A 22,780-nucleotide genomic window follows, 5' to 3' on the forward strand; every position below is an offset into this window, starting at 1 on the left:
TGGCAGGCTCGGGCAGCCCCCTAGGCATCTGATGCGGCAAATTTCCCTGTAGGGTCTATGACCAGGCTGCCCCTGTGTACTGGAAAAGCTCCTGGTACATATGTAAAATGTATCCATAGACCCCCATAAATACATTGGAGACCAAATGAGTGTGATTTTTGCCTCCATCGGGCCAATATACGTCAGTATAATTTATTTTTATTTTTTTATTTTTATCTTTTCTTTGCTGTATCCAATGGCGCAGCAATCTGCTATTTCATACAGAGGCATTCAGGGAAAAATAGGATTTTGCATATGTTCTGCAAATAATACTACTGTTCAGCCGGCTCTTTCCTCCGTCCAGCGGACACTCTGCTGCCTGATGAAGGGCATCCTATTTGCCCGAAACGTTGCTTTGTGTACCACCATGTCCGGCCAATAAAAACCAATTAAGCATCATAAAAAACTGGAGTGCTGTCTGAATTGTTTGACACGAATGGAGTTCCAGGAGTAAACCACACCAGCCAGAACAGACAGAGCGCTGTGATCAACTAGGATTACTATCTGGAGGATTGGCCATTGGTATTAAAGGGATTTCGAGACTTCTAATATTGATGACTTATCCTCAGGATAAGTCATTAATATCGGATTGATGAGGGTCCGACACCTTGAATGGAACAGGAAACACAGCTCTGTTGGAAGTATAGTGGCCGTGCTGGATTACTGCAACTCACCCAGCATGGTCCGCTGTGCTTCCTGTTACATTCCAATATCAAGAGCCTGGAAAACCCGTTTAAAGTACTAGAAAACCACTTTGACATTTCTATTTCATTGAGGGACACAAGGCTATTTTTATTTTTCTGTTTTCTTTGCTTGGTTATAGAGACTTGCTATTGAACTGTCAAGAAACCAGAAATCCAGAGGTATATCTCCACCAGACAATCATCTCAGCCCCCAGAATGATGATAGTCCGGAAGCCAGGTCCAAAAAGACAGAAGCAAATCTAGAGGCTACTTTACCTACTCCAAGAGAGGCCGAGGAGGATGATGATAAAATCCTTCATGATGTCTTTAATGTAAGTACCTCCACTGACATTTACAATTAAGGAAACGTATTGGGTTATTTATTGAGACCAGCGTTGTAGACGCCGATCTTAATACACCTTGCACTGGTGCATGATGCACCTAAATCAGTGGTGGCGAACTGTTTAGAGGCAGTGTGCCCAAACTGCAATCCAAAACCCACTTATCGCAATGTGCTAACACTGCAATTTACCCTGAATACTACAGTCCAGTATAGTCTATCTTTCATGTACTTTATCATTTAGCTATAATAGCCTGCCTACATTCAATGCGCTGCCTGCGCTGTTCATAGTGCGCCCTGCGCTGATGAATGGTAGGAAAAGTCTAAAGCATACTAGACCATACACCATAGACTTTTTCCATGGCGCGAGTGCCCCCTCTGTCACCCCTGCCTTAGGTTCGCCACCACTGGAGAGGCACTGGCCTCTACATAACTTAGGTGCATCCACTGCCGGCCTAAATCTGCGCCAGCTCCCTTGCTGGCATAGATTTAGATAATTTTCTACGCCTAAAACAAGAGTAGAAAATGATATGTGCCGGCTGGCCCACCCCCTTTCCCACCTATGCCGTGCCCCCGTTTTTAGACCTAGAGTGAGCAGGGAAAAGTCACAGTTCAGCCGCAAATCCCCTTTGCGACCGAATCTGCGACAATAACAAATGATCTCCCTGTATTGATGGGGCCTTCAGTGGCAGAGGAGCGATGTCATTTATGAGAAGGCACCAGCATCATCATCAATGACATGCTTCCTCCAGCTCTCCATGCGCCTGAATGACATTTACAGCGGATCTCTCCCATTGTGTATTTGTTGCACCTTTTGTGGTACAATGTACACAATGTGAATGGACTTTTACATCCCACATAAACCTGCACATATCTGCCGCATGCCCCATCTATATATGCTGCTGATTTCTCTCGTAGTTATGTGACGTCCATATGACGAGACTGCCACAAGGCAGATTATTTTCTTTGAGACGGCCTAAGTAGAGGAGCTGCTGAAACATATTTGGGGCAGTTCAGTTATCCCTAATACATCAGATTCTGGTGCAATTTGTACACAAAAAAATGGCGTACATGCCTTGCATCACGTTTTTTAAATGTTTTAGACAGTTTTTGTTGCATTGTCTGACAGGGTGTGACTTAAGATGCAACAATGTGAAATAGAAAGGTGCGAATTAAGCCAACAAACACCATAAACGTAGACTAGGCAATGTAAAGATGCATGTTCCATCGCTGGGTGCCAGGCTAAATTGTTGGACAAAACAATGTTATCTTAAGCGCTCACCGAAATAAAAGCCCAGCCTGCTACAACCACCTAGCTACAATAGTAACATAGTACATAAGGCCGAAAAAAGACATTTGTCCATCCAGTTCGGCCTGTTATCCTGCAAGTTGAGCCAGAGGAAGGCCAAAAAAACTGTGAGGTAGAAGCCAATTTTCCTCACTTTAGGGGAATAAAAATTCCTTCCCGACTCCAATCAGAATAACTCCCTGGATCAACGACCCCTCTCTAGTAGCTATAGCCTGTAATATTATTACGCTCCAGAAATACATCCAGGCCCCTCTTGAACTCCTTTATTGTACTCACCATCACCACCTCCTCAGGCAGAGAGTTCCATAGTCTCACTACTCTTACCGTAAAGAATCCTTTTCTATGTTTGTGTACAAACCTTCTTTCCTCCAGACGCAGAGTATGTCCCCTCGTCACAGTCCTGGGGATAAATAGATGATGGGATAGATCTCTGTACTGACCCCTGACATATTTATACATATTAATTAGATCTCCCCTCAGTCGTCTTTTTTCTAAAGTGAATAACCCTAATTTTGATAATCTTTCAGGGTACTGTAGTTGCCCCATTCCAGTTATTACTTTAGTTGCCCTCCTCTGGACCCTCTCCAGCTCTATGTCTGACTTGTTTACAGGAGCCCAGAACTGTACACAGTACTCCATGTGTGGTCTGACTAGCGATTTGTAAAGTGGTAGGACTATGTTCTTATCACTGCCATCTATGCCCCTTTTGATGCAACCCATTATCTTATTGGCCTTGGCACAGCTGTCTGACACTGGTTTTTGCAGCTTAGTTTGCTGTTTATTAAAATTCCTAGATCCTTTTCCATGTCAGTGTTACCGAGTGTTTTACCATTTAGTATGTACGGGTGACTTGCATTATTCCTTCCCATGTGCATAACTTTACATTTGTCAGTGTTAAACCTCATCTGCCACGTATCTGCCCAAGCCTCCAATCTATCCAGATCCCTCTGTAGTAGTATACTGTCCTCTTCAGTGTTAATTACTTTACAGAGTTTAGTGTCATCTGCAAAAATTGATCCTTTACTATGCAAGCCTTCTACAAGATCATTAATAAATATATTGAAGAGAATAGGCCCAATACTGACCCCTGAGGTACTCCACTAGTGACAGTGACCCAATCTGAGTGTGTACCGTTAATAACCACCCTCTGTTTTCTATCATTGAGCCAGTTACTTACCCACATACAGACGTTTTCTCCCAGTCCAAGCATTCTCATTTTATATACTAACCTTTTATGTGGTACAGTGTCAAATGCTTTGGAGAAGTCCAGATATACGACATCCATTGATTCGCCGCTGTCAAGTCTAGAACTTACCTCCTCATAGAAACTGATTAAATTAGTTTGGCATGACCGATCCCTCACGAAGCCATGCTGATATGGCGTTATTTGCTTATTTCCGTTGAGATGCTCTAAGATAGCATCTCTCAGAAAACCTTCAAACAGTTTACCCACAACAGATGTTAAACTTACCGGCCTATAGTTTCCAGGCTCTGTTTTTGGACCCTTTTTGAATATTGGCACCACATTTGCCATGCGCCAATCCTGTGGGACATTCCCTGTCAGTATAGAGTCCGCAAATATCAGAAATAAGGGTCTGGCTATGACATTACTTAATTCCCTTAGGATACGGGGGTGTATGCCATCCGATCCTGGCGATTTGTCTATTTTAATCTTTTTAAGATGCCACTGTACTTCTTCCTGGGTCAGACAGGGCACTTTTAATGGGGAATTTATTTTTACATTCTGCATGTCATCTGACAGTTTATTTTCCTCAGTGAATACACTGGAGAAAAAAATATTTAACAGTTTTGCTTTCTCCTCGTCGCTCTCTGCAACTCCCCCCTCATTACTCTTTAAAGGGCCGACACCTTCAGATTTATACTTTTTAACATTTATATAATTGAAGAACATTTTAGGGTTAGTTTTGCTCTTTGGCAATTCATCTCTCGGTCTCTAGTTTGGCCACTTTTATTTGTTTTTTACATGTTCCATTTTTTTCCTTATAATTTTTTCAGTGCTTCCGTGCTACCCTCCTGTTTTAGTGATTTATATGCTTTATTTTTGTCATTTATTGCTTTCTTTACAGTTCTATTTATCCACATTGGTTTCTTTTTGTTCCTTAACCTTTTACTCCCATACGGTATGTACCTCTAACAATGAGATTTTAGGATGTTTTTAAAGATCTCCCATTTTGTGGCTGTATTTTTATTTTTTTTGAGGACTTTGTCCTAGTTAGTTAGGCCTATGGCCTCTCTTAGTTGGCTAAATTTTTAGCTTTTTTGAAGTTTTGGTATTTTTGTTCCTCCCTGAAGAAACACTCTTTTGAATAATAATTGGAAGGTTATTACTTTATGGTCACTATTTCCCAGGTGTCCCCCAACCTGCACATCTGTTGTTCTGTCAGGCCTATTGGTTAATACTAAGTCCAGTATGGCCGTGCCTCTAGTCTGGTCCTGAACCAGTTGGGAGAGGTAATTGTCTTTAGTTATTGCCAAGAACCTGTTTCCCTTATGAGATATACAAGTTTCAGTTTTCCAGTCTATATCTGGGTAGTTGAAGTCCCCCATAATAACCACCTCATTATGATTTGCCGCCTCGTCTATCTCGTTTAGTAGTAGATTTTCTGTGGACTCTGGTATATTAGGTGGTTTATAATAAACTCCTATTAGTAATTTATTGTTTATGCCTCCATGTATCTCTACCCACAGTGACTCCACATGTTCATGTCCCTCATTTATATCTTCTCGGACTGTGGGCTTTAGACAAGACTTTACATAAAGTCAAACCCCTCCCCCTCTCCGGTTTTGACGATCCTTTCTAAACAGACTGTAACCTTGTACATTAACTGCCCAATCATAGCTATCATCCAGCCATGCCTCAGTTATTCCCACTATGACATAGTCCTCCTCACACATCACTAATTCCAGTTCACCAGTTTTATTAGTCAGGCTTCTGGCATTAGTATACATACATTTAGGAGGTTTATGTATATTTTTTTACCCTACACCTTTCCTTCTGAGCTGTTCTAGTCCCTCCTTCCATTCCTCCCCCAGTCCCACTACCTTGCCCCCGGTCTCTATCTGCACTATCTTCCCCTCCTAGAGTGTAATTTCCCTCTTCCCACAGTCCCCCAATACTTCAGTATCCAATAAATGGCTGGCTTTGTTTTAATATAGTTTTACCTTTTATTCCAGTCCTTCTCCTGGTTCCTATTGCGGAGCTCTCGCAATTACCTGGAACCTGTATTTATGAATAGCTTTTTTTTTTTTTTTTTTTATGTGGCTTTTTGTTGCCGCTTTTTACTTTCAGACTTTGGTTCTCCAATTGTTACACTTGTTTTGCAGAATGTTCCTTGGCAATGATCTATTAAAACCTCTATGTATCCTATGTTGCAGTTTTCACTTGTATCATGTCATTTATATATCATTCACTGCAATACATAGTGTGCTAATTTCTCTTACCAGCGTCCAGAAATCCTTATTCAGTGCTCATTTATAGTTTTTTTTATATATATGATATATTTTTTATTTTATCTTTTTTTTTTATTGTTGTTAATGGGTATTTTATTGTGAATTAAAGGTAAAATTATATTAAAACAAAGCCAGACATTTATCAAATTGTTGGACAGTCTTGGTCTATACATTTTTGTTTCTGTGTTGGCGTTTTCAGTTATTTGCATTGCTTAGCAGGTGATGGCTTATTTACTTGGTGTTTTGTGTTAGCAGCAAGATCTGTCTGATGGGGACTTAGATGTGGACCTGGCGGGGGAGGATGAAGTAAACCACTTAGAGGGAAGCTGTTCCTCTGCCAGCTCCACTGCCACCAGCAACACAGAAGAAAATGATATTGATGAAGAGACCATGTAAGTATTAAGCCAAATATATATAACAAGGTTAGGAAATACTTTGCAAGGGTCAACTATGCTTACAATGAGATCTGCGACCATAGATGCTTCCTTCAGCTTTTTTTTTTTTTTGTAATATACACAGTTTCTTCCCCATTGGCGACTAATTTCTTATTCCCATTCAGGTCGGGTGAAAATGATGTGGAGTATAGTAGTAATATGGATTTGGAAGAAGGAGAATTGATGGAGGATGCAGCTGCTTCTGCTGGTGCCGCAGGTAAGGCTGAAAACAAACCTGTACCATTATGGAAAGTCTTAGCAAGAGGAGTCCCTCTGCCAACGCACATTACAGACTGTTCCAATTTCAGCTTTTCAAAGAGACCAGCATGTGCCTTTTCTTCACCGGAGAGTACAGTACCAATCAATTGGATGCAGACAGCGTTGCCACTTCTGTACACAGTTTCTGACAGGGCTTTGTGTTCTCCTCATTGTATAGCTCACTATAAATAGGACCTCCAGGACATGTCTGCCCCTTTTCAGGCGATTGTTTGTCGAACAAAAGCATGAATCAGTAGGCAGCCAATTCTTGGTTTCCTCTTTACATACGTATTCTAAAATGTTTTTATTAGATTTTTTTGGCGATGTTAAAAAAGCAACATAATCTCTCCATAGTCATATACCCGAGGTTTAAGATGTAGGCATCTTACAGCTGGAGCACATAAATATTTTAATACCTCTATAACATCTTAACACACACTTCAGTGGAGAGAACAGCCTACTAATCTTTGAAGTAGGGGCTCCTGACATGTAATGTAATAATATGGCAGGAGACTAGAGACTTATAGGCCGCCACCGGTGCGTGAATGTGCCTGTGTTTTGTTTTCATCTTGGTAACTCACATACGATTTCACCATTACGAGAAAAATACAGTATGATACATTTTTGTGGATTCTGAAAAGCAAAGCAAATGTTTTCTAATTTATTTTTATTTTTATGTATTCTTTATAATTCAGCGAGTGGACATACCTATGGTAACAGTAGAACCTCAAGACGCACTGGAACCAACTTGAGCGCCTCCAGTAGCAGTAGTTTATTGGACCTGGATCCTCTTATACTTATTCATTTACTGGACCTTAAAGACCGAAGTAGTGTCGAAAATCTTTGGAGTCTGCAACCTAGGCCTCCCGCTTCAATCTTCCAGTCTTCAGGTATTGTGTTTCAGTGTATGAGATATTGGAAGCATTGTTAGTACCATGAGCTAGTAGTGGACTTCATCCTTCTGCACCCGTAGGAATAAGTTTTATGTTCACATCCTTGGTGAAGACTCCGACACAAATTCTGTTATTTTTACTCGAAAACTAGTGATTCATACAAAGTTACTTTCTTGCTCGTATCATTGGAGGACACAGGACCGTGGGTATAGCTGCTGCCACTAGGAGGCAACTCTAGGCTAAAAAGTGTTAGCTCCTCCTGTCGGTTATACCCTCTCCAGCCTGGAGAGAGCATATCCGTTTTTAGCTTAGTGTTGCAGGAGGCAGACCTCCCTGCTTTGCTTTTTTTTTTTTTCTCTTTTCTCTACAGGGAGAAGAGGGTCGCCTAGCCTCCCTGTTCCCCGGGGAGCATGGCTAGGGTCGGTTTCCCTCCCTGCCCAGCTCCCCCAAGAAGACAAAGAGGACCAGTGCAGCCCAGCTCCCCTGCTTCCCTCCAGCCAGGGGGTCACCTGGATCCGACAGACCCTACTTCCACTCCACTTCGGTGCCAGCGGCTGAGGAGGTGACCCCGCTGGTCCACCGAGGGAGGGCGAACAGAAGAGGAAGAAGATAGGGTGAATAGTCAGGAATGGGTGAGTATTCCATTACCCACTTCCCCTCCCCTGGGTCTCCTGCTTCTCCTCCTCCTCCTCCTCCCTTCCCCAGGCTTACAGCTCGGGCCCTGGTTCCCGGATCCTTAGGACGAATCCCCAGCCTCTCCTGGCACCCCTTCTGGCTGGCCCGCCCGGAAGCGCTGTTCCGCACCTACGCCCCATAAAACTACGCCCCAGCTCCATCTCAGGCCTACCCACATTTTGCGGCCTGCTTCATTCCCGGCTCTTGTTCAGGCTTCCGGAGTGTGGTCTCTCTAGCGGGCGGCTTGCGCTTCTTCCGGTCTGCCTCCGGCACCCGACCGGCAGCAATTACTAATTCAGGCCCCAGTTATTCAGGCCCTCCCTCCTCCCCCTGAATTTAAGGAGCGGGGCTCCTCTTCCTGCCAAATGCAACTGGGGAGGAGCTTCATCCTCTTCCCGCGCTGGCTCCTGCTCTCCTTGTCTCACTCCAGCAGGACACTTCCACTGAGTGACATCAGGACCTGAGATCACATGCCTCTTCAGGTGGTCTCTAGGACCTTAGCGTGTTATTGCAGCCTCACCGGCAGTACATTAAAACTAATCTTTATTGTTTTTACTACTAAAATGAACATATAAGTCTAGGGATCAAACAATTAAAACTATCAGGAATTGGTCATGAACGGGATAGCAGTCTTTATTGCTGAGATGTGAATCACTTCTTAAGCTAATGTGACCCTAAAGGGTTTAAGCCGCACACTAAATGCCCACATGTGTCGATTCAGAATCCCTACACAATCTTCCTGCCTAAAAACTGAAGCCTGCATGGCAACCTCCTGTGGGATCCATTTGTTTGTCAATAATGGCACATGCCTCTTCAGTCTCTGGTAGGACAGTCTCTTTTCTCCCTCTTAGTCTGCACTCAGATGGCTATGTCCAAACGCATGAGCGACCCCTGCCCGCCCTCACCCCACTCCCACTACGCGTGCGCAGTATGCAAACTCGAGTTCCCCCGTGGCTAGCCGGACTCTGTGTTCCACATGCCGTGTGCCCAGACCAGTCCTAGCCCTCCCACCTGAGCAGCCGCATTTCCTCCCTGACCGCGTGGAACCGGATTGGTTCCGTGCCCTCAGGCAACAAACCCAGGGGCAGACCTTCACACAAGCGGGCCAGAACAGCACATTGTTCCTCTTCTGACGCCTCGGCATTACAGTCCCTCCCCGGGTCCCCTTGCGGAATAGATCACAGGTTTCTGTTCAAACCTGTTCTGGACCTCAAGTTGCTGAATCGGTTCGTCAGAATCCAGCACTTCAGAATGCAGTCCCTCCGCTCCTTGGTTGCATCTCTGGAGCGTGGTAGGGTCTCGTCACTACCATTTCGTGGATCTACCCTTTGACCTGACGATAGCTCCGCTGGTCTTCACAAAAGTGCTCTAACCTCTCCTTGCCCTTCTTCGTTCCAAGGGCATAACACTGATCCCCTATCTGGACGACATCCTCATCATTGCAGCGACCTTCGGTCAGACCGAGGACAGTTTACGCATCACCCTGGACGCCCTGGCATTGCCATCCTCTGCTTGATCCTCGACAAACGACTATCCCTTCTGCGGTCAGTTCGTCTTCTCCTGCGGCGCAGACATCCAACGATCTGATTTTGTATGAAGGTGTTGGGTATGATGGTCGCTTCTTTTAAAGCGCTTTCATTTGCGCAATTTCACACCCGTCCTCTCCAACGGTCGATCCTGTCATCCTGGGACAAGTCGCCAGGATCTTTTAACCATACCATCGTCCTTCTCCCTTGGGTGCAGTCGGCCCTCAGATGGTGGCTCTCAGCTCCAGCCTTGGACTCTGGTTAATCTTTTCTCCCGGTCTCATGGATGTTAATCACCACCGATGCCAGCCTCCACGGATGGGGCGGAGTTGGAATCCAGACTGCCCATCAACATCCTGGAACTTCGGGCCATCCATTTGTCCCTGCTTCATTGGGATCCCCTCCTGAGGGGCCTGCCGGTCTGGATCCAGTCAGACAAGGCCACGGCGGTGGCTTACATCAATCATCGGGGGGAACTTGCAGTTAGGCAGTGATGGAGGAGGAGTCTAAGATTCTGCAGTGGGCGGAGGAACATGTACTACCCCGATCGGCATCTACATTCCAGGAGGGGAGAATTGGACGGCGGACTTCCTCAGCAGGGACCATGCACCCGAACCAGTGGTCTTTGCACCCGGAGCTGTTCAACTCCATTTATCTCCGTTGGGGCCGGAATTGATGGCATGCTTCCTGTCTTCATCTCTCGTTCAAGATACCCCCAGGCATGCGCAGTGGACGCACTGGTGGCCTCATGGGACAGTTTATCTCTTCTGTACGTCTTCCCTCCTCTTTCTCTCCTACCCCGTGTCCTTCGCAGAATCAAGAGGGAGGGAATCCAGAAGATTCTCATTGCCCGGGATTAGCCCTGTCGTGCCTGGTCCACCGATCTCATCCTTCTTCTAGGAGACACTCCGTGGCCTCTTCTGCTCAGGGACAACCTTCTCTCTCGGACCCATCTTCCACCAGCGTTAAAAATCAATATATTTGACGGCGTGGCTATTGAGATGCCACTCTGAAGCGGCGGGGGTTCTCTGACGAAGTCATCTGCACCATGATTAAGGCTAGGAAGCCAACATCGTCCAAAATTTATCATAGGACTTGGAAATCTTTCATTCGCTTCTGTGCAGACCACATCCCACCTCTTCTCTGTTTCTCCCTTCCCACAATCCTCTCCTTCTTGCAAACAGGTCTTGATTTGGGTCTTGGTCTTAGTTCCCTTAACCCCTTAAGGACCTAGGACGTACCGGTACGCCCTATTTCCCGAGTCCTTAAGGACCGAGGACGTACCGGTACGTCCTGACTTAAAATCGGAACTCCGGCGCCGCAGGGGTTAATCGGAACAGGATTTCGGCTGAAATCATTCAGCCGGCATCCCGTAACAATGCAGGGGGGGGTCATTTGACCCCCCCGTATCGGCGATCGCAGAAAACCGCAGGTCAATTCAGACCTGCGGTTTTCTGCGTTTCCGGTCCATTCGGGTGTCCTGTGACCCGATGAACCGGAAAAAGACTGCGATCGGTGGCGTAATTATACACCACCTATCGCAGTCCGAGGATTTGGAGAGGCGGTGCTGGCCCTGGTGCTGAATGCCGCTGTCCAGGGTGCTGATTGGTGCAGGGGAGAGAGGCGCGAGATTCAAACTTCCTGCGCTCCTCTCTCCCCTCCTCTTCCTGTCCAGCACCCTGACCGTGCAGCACCGTCCAGAACGAGCTCCTGTGTCCCCCTAATCGGCATCCATCACCCTCCTGCACCCATCGCCACCCAGGTAGGTTAGGGTCAGTGAGGGAGAGGCACCGTTAGGCAGGGAAAGAAGGGAAAAGTAAGTTAGAAAAAAAAAAAAAAAAGTACTTTTATTCCAAACTTCCATCTAACCCTAACCCAGACCCCTCCTGCCACTTGCCCCCCCACCCCCCACTCACCACCACTTTTTTTTTTCTGCGTGCGCTGACTGGCCGGCACTTTTTAGCGTCCGTCCACTGTTAGCGCATCGCCCGCCCCACCACCCCACCGACCGCTGATCAGCGTTGTACCGCTGATCAGCAAGTTTTAACTTTTTTTTTTTCTAACACTTGCCCATTTTTTTGCCTGGACTTTTTAGTACGCGAACACCCGTTGCCCCCACACACACGCACATATAATAAAGTTTGCCACACACGCACACCTACACGCACACACACCCATGGCCCACCGGATGTTCTCGGCCGAGGAGGCATACGCCCAGATTGCCTCCGACTCTGAGAGCCCCAGTGAGGATGAGGATGACCCCACATTCCTTTTGTCATCCGCATCCTCCTCATCATCATCTGATGACGATGAGCCACCAAGGCGGCGGAGACGCCGCCAGGCGGAGCCAGGGGCCCCACATGCTAGGGATCCTGTGGCCCACCCTAGTACGAGCCGCCCTGGGGTTCGTACTGGTTTCCCGGCCCACCAAATAAGTCCACCGGAGCCCCCTGCCGATGAACTTAGCTGGTGTCCCCCAGTGGACTTTGAGCCTGAGATTCCGGATTTTGCTGGCAATCCTGGAATCCAGATTCCCACAGTGGGGTTTACTGAAATAGACTATTTTAGTTTTTTTTTCAGTAACTCACTGGTGAATTTGATGGTGGAGCAGACGAATCTGTACGCCCAACAGTTCGTCGCTCAAAACCCAGGCTCAGTTTTGGCTAGACCCGGTGGCTGGACGCCGGTCAGTGCAGCCGAAATGAGGACATTTTGGGGCCTCGTGCTGCATATGGGTCTAGTCCAAAAACCCAGTGTCAGGCAATACTGGAGTGGGGACGTCCTATACCAGACCCCACTGTACAGTATGGTCATGATACGTCACCGGTTTGAGGCCATCCGGAAATGTCTGCATTATTCCGATAATGCAGCATGTCCCCCCCGAAGTGATCCTGCCTATGACCGGCTGTATAAGATACGGCCGGTCATCGATCACTTTGGGGCCACATTTCAGCAGGCCTACGTACCTGGAAGGGAGGTCGCGGTTGATGAGTCTCTCGTTGCGTTCAAGGGGAGACTCAGTTTCCGCCAATACATTCCCACAAAGCGGGCGAGGTATGGCGTGAAGCTATACAAAATTTGTGAGAGTGCCTCAGGGTACACTTACAAATTTCGTGTGTACGAGGGGCGAGATTCCCGTATTGAACCCCCAGAATGTCCCCCCACTCTGGGTGTTAGCGGGAAACTCGTGTGGGACCTTATGTACCCACTGCTGGATAATGGTTACCACTTGTACGTGGATAACTTTTATACCAGCATTCCCTTGTTCAGGTCCCTTGCCGCCAGATCCACGTTCGCTTGTGGGACCGTGCGGAAAAATCAACGCGGCCTCCCTGCCTACCCCCTCCAGGTACCTATCCCCAGGGGTGAGACCCGTGCCCTTACCAGTGGAAACCTGTTGCTGGTCAGGTATAAGGACAAGAGGGATGTCCTTATGCTGTCCACAATCCACGGTAACGGCACCACCCCTGTCCCTGTGCGAGGTACCGCGGCAACGGTCCTCAAGCCCGATTGTATCGTCGACTACAATCGGTATATGGGAGGAGTTGATCTCTCTGATCAAGTCCTCACGCCATATAACACCATGCGCAAAACCCGGGCATGGTACAAAAAAGTTGCGGTCTACTTGGTACAGGTTGCCATGTACAACTCTTTTGTACTATCCCGAAGCGCTGGCAGCACAGGGACATTCCTCCAGTTCTATGAGGCAGTCCTCAAAGACCTGATCTTTTCGGACCGGGAAAGAGCAGGCCGGAGTACCTCGGGAATTGGAGGCGCCCGGATCGTCCCTGGCCAACACTTTCCAGGTGTGGTCCCCCATACTGGAAAGAAGGGACGAACCCAAAAAAAGTGCAGAGTGTGTCACAAGAGGGGGATACGGAAGGACACCACTACTCAATGTGACACTTGCCCCGATCATCCGGGCCTCTGCATTATCAATTGCTTCAGGGAGTATCACACTTCCATGGAGTACTAAATTTTTATAATCCTCAACAGTCCACTAGAGAACATAAAACACTATGGCTCTCAGACTTTGGAGACACGGAAACAATTTTTCTTTCCCCAAAAAATATTAGTTTTAGAGCAGGCATCCTCAAACTGCGGCCCTCCAGATGTTGTAAAACTATAACTCCCAGCATGCCCAGACAACCTACAGCCATCAGCAGGGCATGGTGGGAATTGTAGTTTTACAATATCTGGAGGGCCGCAGTTTTAGGATGCCTGCTTAGTGTCTCCAAAGTCTGAGAGCCATACATATTGGGCATCGTCGCGTGCGTAAAAGTCGTCGCTATAAAAATAACTTTTGACCAAACGCCTCGGATGAACGGTGTTAAAAATATAAAATAAAAACTGTGCCAAAACACCAATTTTTGGGCAAAATTTCAATTTGAATCCATTTTGCCGGTAATAAAGCAAGGGTTAACAGCCAAACAAAACTAAATATTTATTGCCCCGATTCTGTAGTTTGCAGAAACACCCCATATGTGGTCGTAAATGGCTATATAGCCGCACGGCAGGGCATAGAACGAAGGGAACTCCATATGGTTTCTGGAAGGCAGATTTTGATGGACAGTTTTTTTTTTGACACCATGTCCCATTAGAAGCCCCCCCTGATGTAGCCTAGACTAGAAACTCCAAAAAAGTGACCCCATCTAAGAAACTACACCCCTCAAGGTATTCAAAAGTTACTTTACAAACTATGTTAACCCTTTAGGTGTTCCACAAAACCAAATAGTGAATGTAGAAACAATTTTAGAATTACATTTTTTTGTTACATTGCCTCAAAAAAGACTAATATAGAGCAACCAAAAATCAAATTTACCCCAAAAATAGTCCCAAAACAACAACCACCTTATCCCGTAGTTTCCTAGATGGGGTCACTTTTATGGACTTTCTACTCTAGGGGTGCATCAGGGGGCTTGAAAGGGTACATGGTGTCAATAAACCAGTCCAGCAAAATCTGCCTTCCAAAAATGACGTTCCCCTTCTTCTATGTCCTGCCGTTTAGCCAAATAGTAGTTTACGACCACATATGGGGTGTTTTTGCAAACTACAGAATCAGGGCAACCCATTTTGAGTGTTGTTTGGCAGTTAACCCTTGTTTTACTCCTGGAAAAAATTGATTATATTGGAAAATTTTCCAAAAAATAGAAATTTCAAAATTGTTTCTCCATCTGCCATTAACTCTTGTGGAACACCTAAAGGGTTAACAAAGTTTGTAAACCCAGTTTTGAATACCTTGAGGGGTGTACTTTCTTAGATGGAGTCACTTTTTTGAAATTTCTATTCTAGGGGTGCAACAGGGGGCTTCAAATGGGACATGGTATAAACAAAACCAGTCCTGCCAAATCTGCCTTCCAAAACCCATATGGTGTTCCCCTCCTTCTATGTGCTACCGTTCGGCCAAACAGTAGTTTACGACCACATATGGGGTGTTTTTGCAAACTACAGAATCACGGCAAACCCATTTTGAGTGTTGTTTGGCAGTTAACCCTTGTTTTACTCCTGGAAAAAATTGATTATATTGGAAAATTTTCCAAAAAATAGAAATTTCAAAATTGTTTCTCCATCTGCCATTAACTCTTGTGGAACACCTAAAGGGTTAACAAAGTTTGTAAACCCAGTTTTGAATACCTTGAGGGGTGTACTTTCTTAGATGGAGTCACTTTTTTGAAATTTCTATTCTAGGGGTGCAACAGGGGGCTTCAAATGGGACATGGTATAAACAAAACCAGTCCTGCCAAATCTGCCTTCCAAAACCCATATGGTGTTCCCCTCCTTCTATGTGCTACCGTTCGGCCAAACAGTAGTTTACGACCACATATGGGGTGTTTTTGCAAACTACAGAATCAGGGCAACCCATTTTGAGTGTTGTTTGGCAGTTAACCCTTGTTTTACTCCTGGAAAAAATTGATTATATTGGAAAATTTTCCAAAAAATAGAAATTTCAAAATTGTTTCTCCATCTGCCATTAACTCTTGTGGAACACCTAAAGGGTTAACAAAGTTTGTAAACCCAGTTTTGAATACCTTGAGGGGTGTACTTTCTTAGATGGAGTCACTTTTTTGAAATTTCTATTCTAGGGGTGCAACAGGGGGCTTCAAATGGGACATGGTATAAACAAAACCAGTCCTGCCAAATCTGCCTTCCAAAACCCATATGGTGTTCCCCTCCTTCTATGTGCTACCGTTCGGCCAAACAGTAGTTTACGACCACATATGGGGTGTTTTTGCAAACTACAGAATCAGGGCAACCCATTTTGAGTGTTGTTTGGCAGTTAACCCTTGTTTTACTCCTGGAAAAAATTGATTATATTGGAAAATTTTCCAAAAAATATAAATTTCAAAATTGTTTCTCCATCTGCCATTAACTCTTGTGGAACACCTAAAGGGTTAACAAAGTTTGTAAACCCAGTTTTGAATACCTTGAGGGGTGTACTTTCTTAGATGGAGTCACTTTTTTGAAATTTCTATTCTAGGGGTGCAACAGGGGGCTTCAAATGGGACATGGTATAAACAAAACCAGTCCTGCCAAATCTGCCTTCCAAAACCCATATGGTGTTCCCCTCCTTCTATGTGCTACCGTTCGGCCAAACAGTAGTTTACGACCACATATGGGGTGTTTTTGCAAACTACAGAATCAGGGCAACCCATTTTGAGTGTTGTTTGGCAGTTAACCCTTGTTTTACTCCTGGAAAAAATTGATTATATTGGAAAATTTTCCAAAAAATATAAATTTCAAAATTGTTTCTCCATCTGCCATTAACTCTTGTGGAACACCTAAAGGGTTAACAAAGTTTGAAAAAACAGTTTTGAATACCTTGAGGGGTGTAGTTTCTAGAATGGGGTCATTTTTGGGAGGTTTCTATTATCTAAGCCTCACAATATGACTTCAAACCTGAACTGGTCCATAAAAAGTGGGATTTTGAAGATTTCTGAAAATTTCAAAATTTGCTTCTAAACTTCTAAGCCTTGTAACATCCCCAAAAAATAAAATATCATTCCCAAAACAATTCAAGCATGAAGTAGACATATGGGGAATGTAAAGTCATCACAATTTTTGGGGGTATTACTATGTATTACAGAGGTAGAGAAACTGAAAATTTGAAATTTGCTAATTTTTCAAAATTTACGGTAAAAATTGTATTTTTTTATGCAAAAAAATTAACTTTTTTGACCCAATTTTAGCAGTGTCATGAAGTACAATATGTGACGAAAAAACAATCTCAGAACGGCCTGGGTAAGTCAAAGCGTTTTAAAGTTATGAGCACTTAAAGTGACACTGGTCAGATTTGCAAAAAATGGCCTGGTCCTTAAGGTGAAAATGAGCCTGGTCCTTAAGGTGAAAATGAGCCCGGTCCTTAAGGGGTTAAAGGGCAGTTGTCAGCGCTGTCAATCTTTTTCCAGCGGCCTCTGGCACAAAAGGCCCCGGTTAAGACCTTTCTCCAAGAGGTAACTCGCACCATCCCTCCTTATCACCCCCCTTTACACTCTTGGGACTTGAAACTTGTGCTCGGTGCTCTCCAATCGGCTCCCTTCGAGCCTCGACGCGGTTTCACTCCGTCTTCTTTCCTGGAAAGTAGCCTTCCTTGTGGCAATCACCTCCATCAGACGTGTTTGGGAACTGGCAGCGCTCTCCTGTAGGGAGTCCTTTCTTATTCTGCACAAAGATAAGGCGGTGCTCCGCCCTGTGCCCTCCTTTCTGCCGGAGGTAGTATCTGCCTTCCATGTCAACGAAGACATCGTTCTCCCCTTGTTCTGTCCCTCGCCTTCACATCCTAGGGAACGGGCTCTCCACAAGCTAGACTTGGTTCGTGCCCTGCGGATTTACTTATCTGCTTCGGGATCGTTTCGCCGTACGGACTCTCTGTTCGCTATACCTGAGGGTCATCGCAAGGGTCTGGCAGCTTCCAAAGTGACGATTGACAGGTGGATTCGCTTGGCTATTGCCGAGGTGTATCGCTACCGGGGAAAGGCACCGCTATTCCGTATTACTGCTCACTCGACCAAGGTGGTGGGCGCTTCTTGGGCTCGCTACCACCAGGCTTCCGTTTGGCAACTGTATAAGTCAGCAACCTGGTCTTCCTTGCACAACTTCACAAAGTTCTACCAGGTGCATACCTTTGCATCGTCAGACGCCGCTCTGGGCAACAAGGTCTTGCGGGCTGGGGTGTCTTAGACTCCCGTGACTGTGACTTCCATAGGCATGTGGTTTCTTCCCTCCTGTGGACTGCTTTGGAACATCCCACGGTCCTGTGTCCCCCAATGATACGAGCGAGAAAACACGATTTTTGTGGACTCACCTGTAAGATCTTTGTCGCTGAGTTCATTGGGGGGACACAGTGCCCACCCATTGTTTCTTCTCTAATTTTGCCGCAGGTGACGGCGGTTGGTTGGCTGGTTATTGTTCTATTTTTTCATTCCTGTTTTCTTTTACTCTTATTGCCTTGTGCACAAACTGATATGCTCTCTCGAGGCTGGAGGGGGTATAGCCTAGTGTCGCCTCCTAGTGGCAGCAGCAGCTATACCCACAGTCCTGTGTCCCCCAATAAACTCAGCAAGAAAGAGATTTTACAGGTGAGTCCACAAAAATATCGTTTTTCTCATCAGAATGAAAAAAAAACCCTGGCAGAAATTTTACTGTTAAGAGAATCCTTGGGGTAACTGCACGTTGCAGATTACACATGGTTTTTCTGCGAAGGTTTTGTGTGAAACAAAACGCAGCATAATATAGTACCAGAAAAGCAAATAAGATTTGACAAATCTCATGTACACTTTGCTTTTTTCTTCCATGTAGAAATTTACCTGCTGTGCAGATTTTGAAATCTGCGGGCTGTTGATTGTGCAATTCCGCACCTTATGTATAGCGGTTTTCCTCAAAGACTTCAATGGTGGTGTTAACATAAACAGAAAACCTGCACCAAAAAACGAAAAATGCAATAATTAGTGTAGATTTATGTGCATTTTTTTATTCGGATTTAATGTGTATTTTCTGCACACAAATCTGCATATTGTGCAGTTACCCTTTGTTTGGGCAAAACATTGCTCGGCTGAATTTACACTTGCACTCAATCCTCCTATCCATTATTTTTCCCTCTTTAACTAAGCTACATTATAGGGCAGATGTATCATAACGATACCCCTGTTTTTTTGGTGTGTTTGCAATTTTTTTTAAGACCACTTGGCAAACATTTTTGTGCAAGTGGTGTCTCTCCACCGCATTTGCCACTTTCCCAAAAAGGGGGTGAGAGACGGCGTGACACAGCTAAGGATCAGAAGGGAGGTTATATCTCACAAATACAGTCATTGGTAAGAATACCTTCTCTACAGTTTACAACATCTACCTTTCTAACGGATCAGAGAAATAGACATTTTTGTGGGAGTGCTACTTTAACGTGATGTCAGACCAGAGCTTGCTATCAATCGCCTTCATTGCAAATGTTCACTGACCCCCTAGATGACAGGAAGTTTTCTCGTTCATTCCATTGGGGGACACAGACCATGGGTATAGCTTAGAGATATTACTAGGAGGGACACTATGCAAAAAAAGAAGCTCCTCCTCCTCGGGCTATACCCCCAGGCACCTCCAGGAGAACTTCAGTCTTTGCTTAGTGTCCGTTCAAGGAGGTTGACATTTATTCTTCTCCTGTTTGTTATTTTTTTCTGGTTTCAGATGGGGACGCAGGTCAGCATTGCGCTTTCCTGGCCCCTGTGGAGGGTCTGCCACGGTCTTCTGAAGGTTCCTGGCTACCTCCCATTCCCCCACAGAAGAAAAGTGGATCCAGGCTCGACATGTTAGCTCTGGCATCCCACCAGCTGCTGGGACACCTGCTGCCTACCCTCCACCAGAGCACTGCTCTCCTTGATTGGAGTCAGACGTCTGAAGAGGTGAATCCCTGCTGGTCTGGACATCGAGGGAGCATGCTGTGCAGATAAGTATTGCCTGCTTCAATCTCCCTCCTTTCCCCCCCCTCCCCCCACCCCTTCATGTCGTCTGTCTGGCGCTCTGTGACCTGAGGTGAGCTAGAGAAGGACCGGCTGGGGGCATTTTTTCCCGTTGGGAGGGGGCCCTTCTGGGGAGGGCTGGTGATTCCACTGATACCTGCCTGCAGCTCAGACTATGGCCGCACCGGCGGCAATCTTGGCACTGAAGGAGTGTATTTTATCTTATGGCCGCTGCGCTCTCTGCAGCTCCCGCCGGCCTGCTCCTCCCGATATTAACCCCCGCTGCGCCGTTTCTGGCGAAGGGGTGTATTTGAAGTGCGCGCGCGCGCTTATTTCGCGCGCTTATTTCGCGCCGCAATGACGCGTCCAAGGGGGCGGAGCCTCGGCGTCCAGCTCTGTCTCTCCCTACGCCGGAGACTCTGCTGGATTGCGGCCGTGCAGCTCCTCAGTTCTCGGTGACCGGAGACTTCTGCTGTTGCCTGGGTGGTAGGAATTGCAGCAACCTGGTAGGAAATCTTTTTTGGAATACCATCATGCCTAAACCTGGGGCCCCTAAGCCTTCCAAGGCTTCCTCTCAGGCTCCACTGGAGTCATGTAAAATATGCCTTAGGCCTTTTTCTGTCACTGGTTCCTGTGACTCATGCCCTGCTCCCGGACAGGATCAGCCTCCTTCTCTTGCTCAGCCCGGTCCTCCCTCTGCCCCTGCGGATCCAGCGGTACCCGCCTGGGCCTCCGCCATGTCTAATGCGGCAGCTGATCTGGCCTTAGTTGCCAAGGCAGCCATGTCCTTCATGGAGCGCATGGCGGCTACTACTCCAGTGGCATCCACCACTCCATCCCCTCTCAGCGACTCTCACAGAGGGCGTCTGACTTCTAAAAGGCAGCGTGAGCGGCAGCATTCCTCCTCGGATGACTCCGCTTCTCCCCCTCGCCTTGAGGCATGCCCGGTTGACTCTCCCCCTCGCAGGGAGCGCAAATCCGATGGGGAATTGTCCGGATCGGACGAAGTCACGGAGCGGGAACCCCTGCCTAAGCTTTCCACCATGGTAACCGAGTTGGTGGCAGCTGTCCGTGACACTTTTAATATACAAGGGGATTCTCCTCCCTCCACTAGTCGGGAGTTCTCCCTTTTTCCACCCAAGAAACAGGAGTCCGCCGTGTTCCCTATTCACGAGGAATTCACTGCGGTCCTATCAAAAGCTTGGGATCGACCTAATCAAAAATTTTCGGCCACCAAGCGTATGGATACGCTTTATCCTTTTCCAGCTGACACAGTGGAAAAGTGGACTTCTTCCCCTAAGGTAGATCCTCCGGTGGCCAGGTTAGCCAAGAACACGGCCCTTCCCGTCCTAGACGGTTCCTCTCTGCAGGATGCGGTGGACAGACGTTTGGATTCACTTTCCAAGTCCATCTTCTCGCTGGCGGGCGCTTCCCTGCGACCGGCCTTTGCGTCGGCTTGGGTCGCCAGAGCCCTTACAACGTGGTTGCAGCGCCACCACCAGGATCTGTCAGAGCAGGACGCCTCTGCAGATACTCTGGATTTTATCATCCAGATGTCTCAAGCGTCTAAATATCTCTGTGAGGCTTCAATGGACATCGGCTCCCTCTTTGCCCGTATTTCGGCCCTCTCTGTCATTCAGCGCAGGGAGGTCTGGCTGAAGGTGTGGGATGCTGATGCCTCATCCAAGCGATCCCTCGCTAACCTTCCCTTTGAAGGGTCCAGGCTCTTTGGGGCTCAACTAGATGAATTCATTTCTGCCGCAACAGGGGGCAAGAGCACTCATCTACCCCAGCCCAGGACCAAGCGTCCCTTTCGGTCTCGGCCTTCAGATTTCCGGGGCCAGTCCTTTCGTCGCTTCTCCACTGCCAGGACGCCGTCATCCTCATCGGCAGGGGGGTCCCAGGACTCCCGCAAGAAGCCTTTCTTCAAGCCCCAGCCTTCTTGGCGGCCTCGGGCGCAGTCAGCCCGTCCTCCTGCTCCCAAGCAACCCTCCGCATGAAGGGGTGCCCCCACCCCTCGTGGTGGGGGGCCGTCTGCTCTCCTTTCAACAGGTCTGGAGGGCTCACGTTCAGGACGCCTGGGCTCTGGAAGTGGTGACGTCCGGCTACAAGTTGGAGTTCGCGTCCAGCCCGCCGGAACGTTTTTTCCCTTCTCGCGTTCCGGGGGATCCAGCCAGGGCCTCGGACCTCTTTTTTGCGGTCTCCTCTCTTCTGGACCGTGGTGTCATTTCCCCCGTTCCCCCAGAAGAGCAAGGGACAGGTTTTTACTCAAACCTGTTCGTTGTTCCAAAGAAAGAGGGGTCAGTGCGTCCAATCTTGGATCTAAAACTTCTCAACAAGTTTCTACGGGTGCGGAAGTTTCGCATGGAGTCCCTTCGCTCCGTTATTGCTTCTCTGAGTCCAGGAGAATTTCTCGCGTCTGTGGACATTCAAGACGCCTACTTGCACGTCCCTATTGCAGAGTCCCACCATCGCTTTCTGCGCTTTGCCATAGGGGGGCGTCATTACCAGTTCGTCGCCCTACCTTTTGGGTTGGCAACCGCCCCTCGAGTTTTTACGAAGATTCTGGCGCCTCTCATGGCGCTTCTTCGCACCAGGGGCATCTCTTTGTTACCATACCTAGACGACATCTTGATAAAAGCTCCGTCTCTTCCACAGGCCGAGGACAGCATCCGAATCACGGTTCAATCCCTGGAACGGTTCGGATGGCTGATCAATCTCCCCAAGTCCTCTCTGCACCCCTCCCAGAGACTTTCGTTCCTGGGGATGATCTTGGACACCTCGATTTCTCGGGTGTTTCTTCCAGATTCCAAGGCTTCCCAGATTCGTCTGGCAATGGTGCTCCTTCTACGCTCTCCACGTCCCACCATTCGGGAGTGCATGCGGGTGCTGGGCCTTATGGTCTCCTCTTTCGAGGCGATTCCGTACGCCCAATTTCACACTCGTCCGCTACAACAGATGATCCTTGCCCTCTGGAACAAGAACCCTCGGGGTCTAGACACTCCTGTTCGTCTGTCCCGGCAAGTTCGAGCGTCTCTCCCTTGGTGGCAGTCTCCCCTGAACCTATCGTCAGGAAAGTCCTTCCTTCCGTTCTCCTGGACGATAGTCACCACCGACGCCAGCCTCATCGGTTGGGGAGGTGTTCTCCGGAACCTCACAGTTCAGGGTGTCTGGTCGACGGAGGAATCCCGTCTCCCGATAAACGTTT

At 47.2% G+C, this 22,780-nt stretch overlaps 1 protein-coding gene across 3 annotated transcripts in view; it reads left to right on the top strand.

Moving 5' to 3' along the window:
• Positions 1-22,780, top strand: part of TRIM37 (tripartite motif containing 37) — a 156,416-nt gene that overhangs the window by 83,800 nt on the left and 49,836 nt on the right. For 2 of the 3 annotated variants that reach the window (XM_040424758.1, XM_040424757.1), the window contains exons 15-18: positions 863-1,054; positions 6,095-6,234; positions 6,402-6,493; positions 7,230-7,424. In XM_040424758.1, the coding sequence (XP_040280692.1) occupies positions 863-1,054; positions 6,095-6,234; positions 6,402-6,493; positions 7,230-7,424 (619 nt within the window). The remainder of the gene's footprint in view (positions 1-862; positions 1,055-6,094; positions 6,235-6,401; positions 6,494-7,229; positions 7,425-22,780) is intronic. The other variant, XM_040424759.1, reaches the window with a different exon arrangement.

The sequence above is a fragment of the Bufo bufo genome, chromosome 3 (assembly GCF_905171765.1).
Source record: "Bufo bufo chromosome 3, aBufBuf1.1, whole genome shotgun sequence".
NCBI classification, from domain to species: Eukaryota; Metazoa; Chordata; class Amphibia; order Anura; family Bufonidae; genus Bufo; species Bufo bufo.